A 14,458-nucleotide genomic window follows, 5' to 3' on the forward strand; every position below is an offset into this window, starting at 1 on the left:
GGGGAGGGAAAGTGGGGGTGAGAAAGAGAGTGGTGCAGAGACAGTCTGTGAGTCTCAGCCAAGAGATTAAGAGCAAAGGATACATGAATAATACAAGCTCCAATTTTTTCCCCTAATGCAACGGCAAGTTAACAACATGCATTAATAATCAACACTTCACTTTACAACAGTTTTCCCCCCCCCTCACATTTTTGAGCCCTCCAGAGAGCAATCCCCTCATTTCCAATTTAAAAATATAACCATCCATGAAGCAGCATTTCATTCATACCAGTGGGTTGACATGTTCATAGATAATACGAGGACACAATAAGAGGACGAATCCCTCGTACGATTCCCCCTCTGAGCTACAAGGTTTTGCTTCTTCCTCCATGCACCGCAATCCTTCCTTGAAACACACACTGCACCACATACACATATGCAGTCTACAGGCACACACACACAGTTTATCTCCTCCGCCATCCATTTGATATACTTCTGGAATAAAAGCCCCTGGAATACAATTCAGCAGAGCAAGGCTTTCAGTGCAAAAAAAGGGGTTTGCAGCACTCTAGCCTCATGTCAAAGGAGAGAGCATGTGTCATTGGGACATCAGAGGTACTTGACACGACAAGATAGAGGGATTTATCTATTCGCAAAGAAATGAGTAATTTGAGATCGGAGGTCTGACCTCATCTTTTGTGACAAACACAGTAAAGAATACACTTGGAGTAAAATCAAGGTCCTCCATGTGCTGTAACTATTGTAAAAGTTTACTTCTCATTTTGGTTCAGTTTGGTTCACTCAACTTGGTTGCAGAGGTGAGTGAGCTCAGAGATAGCTTGTTTATTTGAGTGAGGTGAATCAAATCAGAGCCAAAAAATTCACCTGGTGTAACTTCAGCCAAAATACTGTTCATAACAGTTTATAGTCCATGAAGGAAGAGCTGAATAAAAATCAGTCCACACCTCGGTTTACCCTTGCTTCATGGTTTTTCAAACACAGGGGACTGCTCACTGTCAACATCCCTCCCCACTGACTCAAAACTGCACATTTTGTTCAAATGATATCATTATCATATGCAAACAAACCAAACACTTCAGAGTTCAGATAACACATGCTTGGCATGAGAGTGCCCTTAACAGCTTGAAGTGACCCACTGAAATAGTTTGATAAAGTGAAAGTCATTAATGTTCTAGCTTGTAACTGTGATGAAGCTGCTGTGAATTGTGCTGTGAAATCTTTTTTACATAAATGTTACCGTTACTGAATGAGTTCTCCAGCCTCTGTGTTTAAATCATGACAGAGGTTAAATTAGTTAGTAGATTGGGACGGACTCATGGGAAAAGGTCACATTAAGATTAAAAAACAAAAAAACAAACAAACACTAAAAGGGTTTAAGTGAGACCTTCCTGTCACACAGCCCCAAGAGCCTTTGAAGTCCAAATTAAAGAGATCTGTGCACTGTGCCGCTGAAACCATCATTGCCCAATTTAATCTCATACATAAGGCAACTAGAAAAGGGAATACAAAATACAATCCAAACTGTAGGATGATTGTCCTTAATAAATTCCTCAGACAATAAACCAGGAGGGGAAACTGGCATCTTATTGTATCAGAAAGGCGGGAGGCAAAATTATCAGTCTTGACACACAATCTTATCTACTTGTGAAACCCTAAAGCCCAGGCCCAGTGAAGGATAAGGGAAATTTACTTTCTGATCAATCTCCACTGATGCCTGTGCTCCCGAAGGCTCCGTCTGGCTGTGTGCCACACTCAAGCCTGTTTATAAAAACCAGTCTTTACACTGTTCAAAGAAAACCTTAAAAAAAAAAAAAAAAAAAAAAAAAAAAAAAAAAAAAAGCAACTCAAGGTCATTGGAGAAGACATGGACACATGGCAGTATCTGTGCAGTTTGGTGCACAGATACTGCACACATTCATTTTACATGGAAATATTTCGAATATAAAATCAAATAACAAATCTGACTCATGACAGAGATTCCTGAAGCAGTGACCAAGAAAAACAGGTGATTCCTGCTATGGGCCATTAGCATGTCGCTATATCAGGATTAGTCCTATCCTCTCCACCTGACTGGCTCCAGCTGCCTGGCTTCAATGTGTCATCCCTGTCAAACAGATCAGGACTGTCCACAGGCAGTTCACTCTGGGGATACGGCTGTTTTTTGTCAGGGGATGACAGTGACACAAAGACAATATTTTTTGCTGTTACTTTCAGCTTCTTCTTTGGGATTATGGAGCAAAAAGTCTGAAAGCAGCAAAAATGACACTGAATAGCAAAGTTGCCAGCCTGTTGACTAAAGCCCGGTTTATACTTCTGTAGGATCGACACATAAATCTACGCTGTAGGCTACGCAAATTGCCTTCGCCGTTGTGTCTGTGTTTTGCAACCGCCAAAAACACTAGTTGGCGGCGGGGTTCCTATGCCAATGTGTGTGTACTTCAAACAATGGCTACTGAAGCTGAGTGGATCAAATGTTGAACAATAGCTACTTTTACTGAAATGACTGCAACGCAGAAAAGAGAGAAGACATCGGACGAGATGGTGCGTTGATTGAGGCGAAGGGTACGAAGCTACAGCGTTGATTCAATGAAGAAATATAAACTAGGCTTCAGAATGATGGACATGGACATCAGATAGATTTGACAGACTTCAGATCAGACCATTTGTAAATAAATTGACTTTGATTATTTGTTTTAGTTTAAAATTTCATTGCCTGAGGCTTGACTGAGTAGCCTGAAAAGTGCAATGTTTAGTATTTTATAGCCCATAGAAACCAAAATGTTACAGTTTGACAAAATTAGCTGTATGCCCATATAAAACGTTCCATGCCCAACAGAGCGGTCACCACAGAGGACAAACACACAGGTTTAAGTACACATTTGCACCAGTCTAAACTGGAGCAAACGTGGCTTTTCGTTTTCTTCAAACCCCATGCACTTACCCCAGGCGATCCTACCTGGAATCCTTGCACAGTGATGCGCACCGTGTCCCCTACCTTTGCCCTACTGGGGGACATCAAGAGTTTAGGACCCTTAGGAGCAGCTGAAAAGAGAAAAAAAAAAAGACAAAGAGAGAAAGGTCATTGTACTGAGCATGGAGAACAAATCCTGCCGGACACCTGTTTTGTCACAGAGGGAGAGAGACAAATACAATTTCCTGTCAATTAAGGTCACGGGGCAAGAGGCGAGGGACCTGCAGGTTCTTTCATCCAAAGCACTGTGCTGGATTTATTCCCCCTTGGAGAGAAAAGGAACTAAATTGGGTAGATACTCATTACTAGAGGAGAATGGGAGTGCATCGGGTGGAGTGTGGAGGCAGTGAGATAAGGGGCACTCAGAGAGCTAATTCCCTTGTCTTGGTGTGGACAGCAGCCCCCAGATGGCTTTCATTTGGACCCTCTAAAACAATGGGGTGCAAGCAGGAGAGGGAGCAGGCAGCAGATTGTAATATTCTGAGATCGTGAGGGGCTGGTGATTGTCCTGTGTATGTAGTGTCAAGATAAAATGAGTGATTTGCATAATGTTATAAAAAAAGGTAAGTCATCTCATTGTGGCTAAACAGCACAGTGTACTGCATCAGGCCCATATAAGCCGGTTCTGCACGATTTGAGATGATTAACAATTCCTCTAAAAGATAACTGCTTCACATGCTGCGCACTTCCATATGTTAGACAAATGGGCTGAGCAGCGCATGCAATGAGACTCAAGCTAAGGGCGACCTATCAATAACGCCTGTACAAGTCCAACCCCAGGAGTTCTTTAGTTCATTTATAAATAATTTACACTGGTTGCTTGTTTTCATTGATGAGTTAACTAAAGGATAAATAAATAAACAGACAAATGACCTCAGTTTTTTAGCTATTAATCTGGCGACAAACTGTCCACTGTGGCTAATGGAGCACGGCCTTTTCTTAGGCAGCCATTGACTACAAGCCTGCATAAGACTAATGGATTAAGACTTACACAGTCACATCTGTAAATAGGATTGAGCATGTGGCATTGCCCATGTGCTGTAAATCACATCTTGGGATCTTTATATAAAACAGATTTGAATTGCATGAAATGGTTGGAGAGAATTGGAGAGACACAAAGGGAGGGAACAGCATATATTCAAATTTAAAAAGACTTTCACCACCACTAGCCAGGCTTCTCATTCGGTATAAACGGATTAATTTGTCCAGAAAATCAGTGCATAGAAGTAGAAACTGGCGCAAAGTCCAAGAAAAAAATCTTGGAGTAACTTTTCTTTTTTGAGATTAAAGCAAAACATCCATGTATTTATACTGGCAACCCAACCACAGACATGATGTGAGCAGTTTGACATGGCTAAATGTTCCATCTCATGCGAAGATGGATGGCATTTCACAGGCTAGTTTTGGCATCGCAGCGTGAAGCATCTTTCCACCACCCACACACTAACGGAAGAGTATTTTTAAATACTGGTGTCATGGCGTCACATAGAGCTTGCGAGGCATATGGCTGGGGAAGATGATGGCTGATTTCTGGGATTTGCTCCAACAGTGACAGTTGGTGTCCTACGTCACCACCTTTGATTAGGGCAGCATGCAGTGTGATGGACATAACACAGCCTCTCTCTGAGGAGGAGGAGGGCCTCGCAGGGGAAATGAGCCACGGTCCCATGAGACTGTCACCTAGGACCCAACTTCTTCAGTTTGCAAGAGCGAGCTGTTATCACTTCAGGATGGGTCAGAGAATACAACATGCCCTCGAGAAAAACAACTGCGCACGCTGCATCAGGTGTGCTTTCATACCAAGCCAAGACATCAACAGGTCTGCCCAGCTCCACAACAGACTTTAAGCAGTTGAAGGGAACCTGTCACATTAGCTGGGTGACTTGTTCTGTTGAAGCGGAGAAGCCGGACAGGCATGCGACTGAATTTAAAAGGCCTGACTGATTCCTGGATCGCTCAGTAGTGGAGAATCTGGCACTAACACGCTGGACTAGGTGAACCAAAGCAGCGAAATGCGACAGGTTGAAGAATGTGGAGCTGAACTGCAGGTGAACACAGATGCAAACAACATGCTAGGTACACACAACAAATCCATATTTGCACGAGCAAACAGACAAAGACACACAGGCATTTACATACAAATAACCATACACGTATATGCATGCACACAAAATCCGCCCCAAAATACACACACATGCATACTCAGAGATCACAGCCGCCCTCCTGAAACTGAGCATCTGCTCTTTGATTATCGCAGTCTGGCAAAGCAATGTCTGGGAGATGTGAGGAAGCCTGGATCTCTTCTCAACGCTGTACAGTGTATGAAATGTGAATCGCACCACTTGTCCGATAGTGTTGAATAATAAACACCTTGGCTCATCTGAATCCAGAGCAAAGAACTTCTTTTAATTATTAAGATGCGCTATGTTCATGAATTCAGTCCAGGAGTGCAGAATAGACCGGCCTCATGATCTCATAGAGGTGTAGCACTTTCTCTACACTCCCAAGGTCTGGCGCCGGCTTCAGGTTCATTTGTATGGGGAGCACGAAGCCATCCATGAATATTCACAAAGTGTAATACAACATTGGTCGATTGTCAGACTGTCGCTGTGTCTCATGTGGCAATATTAAATCTCTGAAAGATTTATTACTTATGGGTACTGCAAAGACCTCCTTTTCATTTCCTGACCAAACACACCTGAGAGAAGCAGGAGAGCGTGTGTTTACGTATACAGTGAGACAGAGCCTGGGTGCAATTATGGATTTATGTCTGCATAACATAAATGTGCTAATTAGAATCAACAAACGCACATTTTCTGTTTTTCTTTTAGATGTCTGGAGATGCTCCTTCCATCTCTTTAAAAGAACAAAGCTGGTGATAAATTAATGACTTCAAAACACAGAGAGGAAGGCTTGTCAAAATATTAGCACCTTTGACATTTAACAAGAGTTTCACAAGACCCATTCCCTGCAGGGTGTGTCATCTGTTTATCATCAACATGTGAAAGACGCAAAGAGCTGTTAGAGTCCTCAGTGCAACATTTTGTCTGCAGGAGACAGCTCGTGCCATTATAGCTTCAACTGATGCTGATGTCTCCGTCTTGTATGTGATGCACTTCATTTCCATCCACTTGGGATATGACGGTGACAGTTATTACATACTAAAGTACAATTTTCCGGTATGACATATTCCGATTTGACAAAAAAAATAAATAAAAAAGGGACAAAATCAATTGCAACAATTGTTTTTTTAAATAAGGGCTTAAGACACAGGATCTTCTCCTCTGCTTGGATATGATTTAAAGCAAATGGCTTGCGAAAGCTTATATTTCTCTTAACGTTAACTAATCGAATGAAAAGATTAAACCTAACAATAAATTGATTCTACAAACAAGCAGTGTGAAATAAGTCACAGTAACTCTTTGCAATAGACCTCCATTGTTTTTCCACTATTAAAAACACATCAAAGAGCCACACAATAGTACCGTGTTATTATTTTGAACATTGTCACTGTAATTTATTTTAAGTCACTCCCACATACTGTGGGTTCTTCTGCTAGCATAAATAGTCAAGAGTGCACCACATGTGTATAAATACACAGCTGAAAATCCACTATTTATCTTGTTTATGTTGTTGAGTAATGTTTGCTTAAAACCACTGTGAGCAGGTGCTTAAAAAAACTAGCCTATAAAATTGAAACTATATATTTGTGCACTATTCAGTAGTAAACATCAGGCTGGGGGCTGCGCAGAAAGGGTGGGGCTTTGGTGTTTTCCTACAAAATGATGCCAGCCTTGTCCTTTGAGCTATATCCTGCACAAGATTTCGATCTGGAAAAACACTCTCTTCATGTAAGTGTGAACTGAAAACCGATTGATAAAAAAGGTACAACAGAAAGGAGTGTCCCTTCCACACTAATTGAGACCCTGTAGATTCACCCTATTTACCCAGATATGTATATAGATTCTGGCAGGAAGTCTTTCTTGGCAAACAAAAAGTGAAGAACTGAAATTAACCCAAAAACCAAAAGTTGTTTTCTTTTTTCTTCTCTTTCTCAAGCAACAATCTGTGAGTGCACCATCAAAAGAAAGCTGGAGTAATCGATAGTTCAACCTGGTGCCACAGGATTTTTTGCCTCTGTCTTTCCAATTATTTAAGTTCAAATCCTAGTCATTTCATTTCCAAAATTCCAAGTTGCTACTTGCTTCCAAGTTGCTACTTGGAAGTTTTACTGTGCAGTAGTGACTTACATCAATAAAATGTACCGATTGTCTTTCGGATTATGCATGTCAACTCATCACTTATCTTAAAACGGACCACAGCTGAGGCATTGTTTGCGTGAGATTTCTAATACCTACTTGCCAATTATTTTTTTAATCTCATTAAAGACTTTCCACTTCTAGACAATAAAGACAGTTTTTATACGTTGGCTTGGCGTGACCGCAGCCGCTCACCAGCATAGCAAGAGGGACACTTTTAATTAATTGAAAGGTGGCAATGGGAGATAAAATAGTGACGGTGAGACACTATGCAGCAAGCAAACATGTCCCTGCCACAGCCTCCTCACTCACAATCTCTTCCTGCCTTCAACCATCGCTTGCATCTCATGGAAGATAATGCCTCTGTTTATCGTGTCAGGATTGCGTGGCTTGTCTCCAGGAGGACCATGCCAACTTATTGCCTTTGAAGTGTTAATTGGATGCGCTGGAAGCCATCTTTGTTTTTAGATTAAAAAAAAAACAAAAAAACTCTGAGAGTGTATGTGTCTCTTTTGGATCACACACTATTAAAACTTAATGCTAACTTTTCCCTTTAAGTACGACTCCTATTTTCTGAATTCGGTATCTGCATCACTACTTCTGCTTTGATACAAGTTTGCTGATGAACAAAAAAAGAAACAAACACTGCCATAGTGTTTCTCTCCTTGAAATTAAGTGATGAAATTTAGAGGCTATATTTCTCTTTAAAAGACTAAAGTGCGAGACTGAGGAGCTTAAGGCAGGTGCTAATTGAAGTTCGAAGAAGGGCAGCATCTCTGAGATCGTCTTTCCAATGACATAACATTGGTCAGCATGTCTAAATTCTCATTTGACTTCTCTAATTCAGGTTGACTTTTTCAATAACAGTACTGAGTTAACTCAATCTAGCAACAGACAGCTCGATGAATTGCCCTGTCAGTCACTTCGTAGTTTTGCATTCGCCACTAAACTCGCAATCTGCTCAGCTGTAACACAATTAAGCGGCATCAAATGAAAATCAGTGTTGTTCTGAGTACATTTGCAAGGGAGACATAAGGGGGCCCAGTCGGTTTCCAAGTGCGGCAAGGGGATACAAGGAGACAGCAGGAGATTAAAAGGGAGAAGAAATGAGACAAGGGTGTTTGAGCGTCTAGGTGGAGTGTTTTGGGTGCGTTGGTAGGAGGAATAGAGGACAGATGAGAGAAAGGGTGGTAGAGGAATGAGAATAAATTGCAAAAGCAATGAGTTAGTGCGGAACCTACTCACCCAGAGTGACCTCTGTCTGCATGGGCATGGACAGCGCTGGATGCTTGACTTCGCAGCTGAACAAGGCGTCATTATCCAGCTGAGGGTTGAGGGTCCAGGTGAGTCGGGCCTGCACCACCACAGAGCCGTCGCTCTGGGGGAGATGAGTGTGGCTGAAGTAGTAGAGAGGGTCCGTGCTGTGCACCCAGCGGGGGAACTCCCGGCTCACCACTGTCTCTGGGATGACCTCTGTCGCAGGGCTGGGCTCGTAGGCCTGCTGGCCCTGAGTGTGGACACGCTGGGGGCTCTCTGTGTATAGACGGGCTGACCGCCCCTCCGGGTCCAGAAGCGAGAGGGACCGCTGAAGCTTAGTGTCATCGAGGTCCCTGCTGATGAGCGGCCTAGCTCCCCTCACTCCCGCTGAGCCGCCTCCCTGCTCGCCGGCGGAGGGTTGAGTATAGGAGATCACCTCTATCAGCTCCCCATCGCGCTTGAAGTAGACCTTCGAAAGAACAAGCAGTATTGAAATAGAGAACAGATCGAGAGGAGAGCTAAAAGAAGGAACAAGAGATGGATAGATATATTTTACTAAACATAATTTTTGCTGATTGCTTGCAGAAAAACAAAAACAAACAACGCACAACTTTTAAGTGAACTACTTAGTGGCCATTAGGGGGCAGCACAGGAAGCTGCAGACACAACACCGACATATTAAGTCCAACACTGCCTCTCTTTTTTTTTTTAGCTCTGTCTCCAACTCATGAGGACCATATCTGGTTCTTTAGCTGCTAAATGCTCCACTATGCTCACCAGCCAGTTACTGACTTTGTCTATCAGCCAACATGGTGACATGAACAGGTAGCGCACAATGTGTTCAACAGAGCTTTTTCACTCAAAATAGAAGCATATTTTGCAAATTGGCTTGATGAGAGTGGTGAGAGTGAACCAACCATTTGCAAACGGAAAAACCAAAACACTGAGCTGAAAAAACCTGACATGCTCCGCAGAGCTGAGAGGAAGTGCAGCATGAGTAAAAATATTACAACACCTTCTGTGTTGTAATATTTTTTTTTTCATTGTGAATATAAAGGTATTGATGGGTGCAGCTTTAAGAGCTGATTTTTAAACTGGCTCATCTGCTGTGTCAGTCCCATAGTAACAGGTGCTGCCACTTAAAGGGTTTTTCCTGAATATTGCAGGAATTTCCTCACCATTTCATGAGTCTATCAACACCTCCGGCTGCCTGATCTCCTGACAGGGAATTCATGCTCCCATTTCAGCACATAACCTCCAGATATTAGCATTGAAATAAGGTTGTGTAGTCGCTGCCTGTGGTGTTGATATTTTGGAGCAGATACGCCTTCTTGTTTTTGTTTCTGAAGAAAACAACATTGAATCCACATCTTCTTCTGCGACCTTTGGTCATTTGAATTCAATTTGCCAAAAAATCAAAGAGTCATTATTGTAAACTCTGCGTTTCACTGTATTGTGCGAGGCTTTTGTCTGGAGATGGTTGGGGCTTGCTTTGATATGGTGCCACCTCCAGGGCTGATGCTTCCAGTGGGTAAACAGCAATAATGAGTATAAACAAGTGAGGATAAGGCCAAGCTCTTGAGGAATAGCTCCAAATTATATTTTTACATTCACAATAGGGACTGATTCTATAATCCCTGGACCACAATGCAGCTTTACAATACGCGACCCTTTTGTATGAAAAATTATTCACTTTTAGTGTGACAATATGTCTTGTTTCCTCAACACTTCAACTAACAATGCTGTCAAGTTCAATTCAAATGAACAGACACATAACAAACTTAAATATTAAGCTCTAATGAACGCTGCACATTTATTTATGAGTGGAGAGATTTACTTTTAAACGGGCATTTTTCTTTGTTTCGTTCAATTGAACCTTTATTTCAGCGACTTTATTTGATAGATGGAGGCTGCCTGTGTGGGCCCCTTTGTTGCTGAGGTTATGTTTGCCAGGACAGATGCAACATCATTATACTACAAGCTGTGTTGTGCTGCTGGGTTGTATCACAGTATTTATAGCCAACTCTAAAAAACTTTCTAATGCTTGCCATCAGAGCTGGCTGGTACACATCCACATGGGGCTGGGTACCCTTGCTCAAAGGCAGAGCTGATTGTTGTCAGTATGGATTAGAAAAAAAAACGTTAATGACAGTTCCTCCTAACCAACCTTGTGCTCCTACCTGTGGGCCTTGAATTGCTCTGTGGCCCCATCTACCTGCAGTGCTCTTTCAGCACAGATCAAGGGCTTCTCTTTAAAACTTTCTAAATTTGTTTGTTCATTTTTCAGTAGAGGTTGAAACACATCAACAGCCATTATTTATTTCAATAGATTTTCATTAAATTTAATTAGATGTTTCATTAGAGGGAAACCAGACTTGAGCACTTGAAGTAAATGTTTAATTTATTTAATTTAATTTTTTTTTTTTACATTCAGTTATTATCAAGTCTGATAATAAATGGCCCTTGTTGGAAAAATTCTGAACTCTCACACTGGTGCAATCTACTGTTAAAAGATGACTAATGACTACTCCTACATGTACAACCTTAGTTTTTAATTAGTGTACTGCACACACACATACAAGATATTGTTATAAGATCTATAATAAAAAAACTTCTCCAAAGGGTAAGAGAAGCCAAGGTTCACTACACACAGAGGTGCAAAGATAAATGGTTACAGTCCAATCAGGTTATTCTGTATGTTCGTTTCAAATTAGATAAGGTTCGGGTAAACTACTCTACTACGTACTCTTACACATTTTGTGCTTTTACGGAAACAAAGACAAACAGCTCTTCATATTTGTGATTTATTTCTGCATCCACAGGATCCAGCTACTTGTCATCCTTTGGAATTAACAGTCCTCTAAATGTATGAATCAATGCTATTATAGCCCACCATAGCAAGTAAGGCTAATTTACAAATGAAGTTTCACTGATTAACACATTTCACTCCGTTGAATTTCAGCAAGAGAGAGCGTTCAATATCCATCAACCGTTATCTGCATGTACTCAAGTACGGCAAGACTTTAAAATCCAATAATGCAATGGAAAGTAGGAACATCAACCTCAGATCCACAATGACCCCATTGCGTCCGCTGCTAATTTCTACAGCTACTCGACAACTTGCAAAGAGAAGGAGCTTTTTCACTGTGTATTAAAACACCTCATTAATTATCACAGCAGGTGGAGGGAGAGCAGCGTGGATTAGAACGATCCATGCACCTGTTCTGCGGCTTTTGTTGGACAAAATGATGCAGGTACACAATAACACCTGTGTTGGCTATGTGTGGGTATAATAGGGAATTAATTCTGTGAGCCGAGATAACTGATTTGTTTCTATAAACATTAACAGACAAGTTCATTTATAGGCATAAAGGAAATGCTGATTAAACATCCACATGACTTAACATAATGCATGAAGCCCTATGTTGTGAGTGCTCTAGAGGAGTCAGAAATAACACCCCAATTGAGGTGTAACCTCCAGCAAAATATCAAGCATCAGTTTACCTATTCATAGCGATCCCACCGTGACTAAATATCTTTCTTTGCCACCTGTCTGCTTGATGTATAAAAAAAGGAATCAATGAATGTTTCATCAAAGACATGAATGAATGGGATGACAGATAAGTTGCTGCGGGGCGAGAGAGTGAAGTGTTATTTCTGTGTCATTATCCTGCAGTTCTGCTCCTTTTTCATTTCCCCTTTCATTACTAGGAACCGATCCCATATAGTTAATGGCTATGGAAATACTGCAGACACAGACATAAACAGACATGTATAGATATTAGACTATTGCAGGAGTCGTGTGAACTGAGTCATGTGTTGCACTCAGTGCCGATTATGACTCTTCCTCTTTCTTTCAGGGTTAAACATATATCATCGTAATGTTTAAGTGTTTTGTGACTAATGCTCCAGCTATGTAGACAGCAATTACTTTAAGACTACGAGTGAATCATATTGAGCTGAATAACATTCAGCACAATGTGTTAGCTTTAATAGAGCTCTCACAATCATTATTGTTATAAATTGAATACATGTGAAAAATTAGCACTTTTACTTTCCTTTTGAATATATCAAAAATATTCAATTATTCAATTATTGTCTGACAAATCGTGTCTTTGGACTGAGTGAAATGCTGTTCTGCAAGGCCACGATCTGACGACTTTCCAAAGTGTTGAAATGTGCTTTGAATTTTTATTTATTTTTTTATGTGGCATTTCTGAATTTACTGGACACACAAATAAGAAGGAAGAGAGAGGTGGCGTGCTGCGCGTGACAACAAAATGAGCCGCCAGGACCCCGTATCTTTGTAAATATTAATACGAACCAATCTGCAATTCATCTTAAAATCTAAGCACAACTAAGGAGACAGCTCTCATTACTTTAAACTGGGTCTGTATTCCTTTAAGCTACCTACAAATTTGCTAAAATCTCATTTCCCACTTTTCCTTGTTTGACAGGCAGAGATAACAGGAAACATCACTTCTTTTATTCTGTCCAAATGGGGAAGCAAACACTGAATCAATTTTTTTTTTCGACAAGTGATTATAAAGCTGCCAAAATAACACTGAGGGTGTCTCTCACTATGATACATGTCTCTAATAAATGGTTGCATTTCACAAAATGACATGGGCACTTTTGTTGGGTACTGCTTTAGATGAGTTGCCTTTCACTCGATTATCAGGCATCCACTGTGTATTCATAAAAGAGATGGGTTTTTTTTTAATGTCGTACAATAAAACAAAAATGGTTATTGGACAGTGCTATTTCTTGTCCTTTAAGTTGGTTTGAAATTCTTTGTTTGAATCTTGAAATTTCCAAACGTGTCCTCTCAGGAACAGCACATTTGTAGTTTAGCAAGCACACAGAGGAAGGTGCAAAATGGCTATATTGTCTTTAATCAACTAATTGGCTTGTTAGGTATTACGTTGTGCTGCTGTCGGACTCGGAAAGTCGTGCTTGCTCTCATGTAAAAGGGGATTTCTGAGTGTTTTTGGCATTGCTGTTGTATTGTTCTCTTACAGACTGTGTTACTGCACGGAATAAAGTGATTATCAATCACGCCTCTGTTATAAATCCCCAAATACTTCATAGTCCAATATGTGCAGACAATGAAACCAGACACAAACCACTTACTTCATTCTGAAATGAATTAGCACAGAAAAAAAGGAGAGATGTAATTCTAAGCAGTAGCCCATACACAATGCCATGGCAGTGGTGAAATTAAGCTGGGATGGCATGAGAAGGGTTTTTGCATTTTCCCTGTGAATAGACAGGGATGAAAGCACCTGCACTCTGCACACTGCCAAGCCTCCCCCACCTCACCAACATCTTAAATCCGAAACCTTTTTCCTGAAAATGTAACAATCATGCATTGGTCCATATACACCTTTGTGCTGCTGCAATTAATCATGGCGGTGTCAAAAGGACAAGGTGGTAATTTTCATGGTGACAGAATGAATCAGTGAAAGAGAAGAACCAAGAGAAAAGGGGAGAGAAAGAGGAGAGAGGCAGAGAGAAGGATCCTGACCATGACTTAATCAGCTTTCCTTCTTATTATTAACTGTCATTATCTTTCCTCTTTTCAATCAGTGCTTGCTTGTACTCTGAGGATGTTCTAATGAGTTGCACTGGGGAGCTATTATTGATACGTCACCAGCTTGCTTCAGTGGCATCAGATACTGACAGATCTTGAAACATAATACCAGACATTTTTAACACATGCAGTCCATTATATACAGCTCTGTCAAAGCAGCACTGGGGGAATTTGGCATGTTGGGTATTTCCAAAAACTATAAACTTCAAGACACAGAATTTATGTAATGATGTAATGGAAGTAAACTTCACACAGCAGGATCATGTGTAAATATGGTGAATCTAATGTGTATTACAGTAAATTATAGAACAAGATACAAAATATACCGCTACACTACTCTGCTAGGCCAATTTAGCATTACATTTTATGACGCAAGGA

General features: G+C 41.0%; 1 protein-coding gene across 2 annotated transcripts in view; it reads right to left on the reverse strand.

The window, feature by feature from the left end:
* Positions 1-14,458, reverse strand: part of igsf21a (immunoglobin superfamily, member 21a) — a 163,036-nt gene that overhangs the window by 8,273 nt on the left and 140,305 nt on the right. Inside the window, exons 7-8 of one of the 2 annotated variants that reach the window (XM_023414009.2) lie at positions 8,476-8,956; positions 2,942-3,042 (exon numbers count right to left, since the gene is read on the reverse strand). In XM_023414009.2, the coding sequence (XP_023269777.1) occupies positions 2,942-3,042; positions 8,476-8,956 (582 nt within the window). The remainder of the gene's footprint in view (positions 1-2,941; positions 3,043-8,475; positions 8,957-14,458) is intronic. The other variant, XM_023414010.2, reaches the window with a different exon arrangement.

This window comes from Seriola lalandi, unplaced genomic scaffold (assembly GCF_002814215.2).
Source record: "Seriola lalandi dorsalis isolate HSWRI2012SDOR001 ecotype SW California unplaced genomic scaffold, Sedor1 jcf7180002054520, whole genome shotgun sequence".
Taxonomy (NCBI): domain Eukaryota; kingdom Metazoa; phylum Chordata; class Actinopteri; order Carangiformes; family Carangidae; genus Seriola; species Seriola lalandi.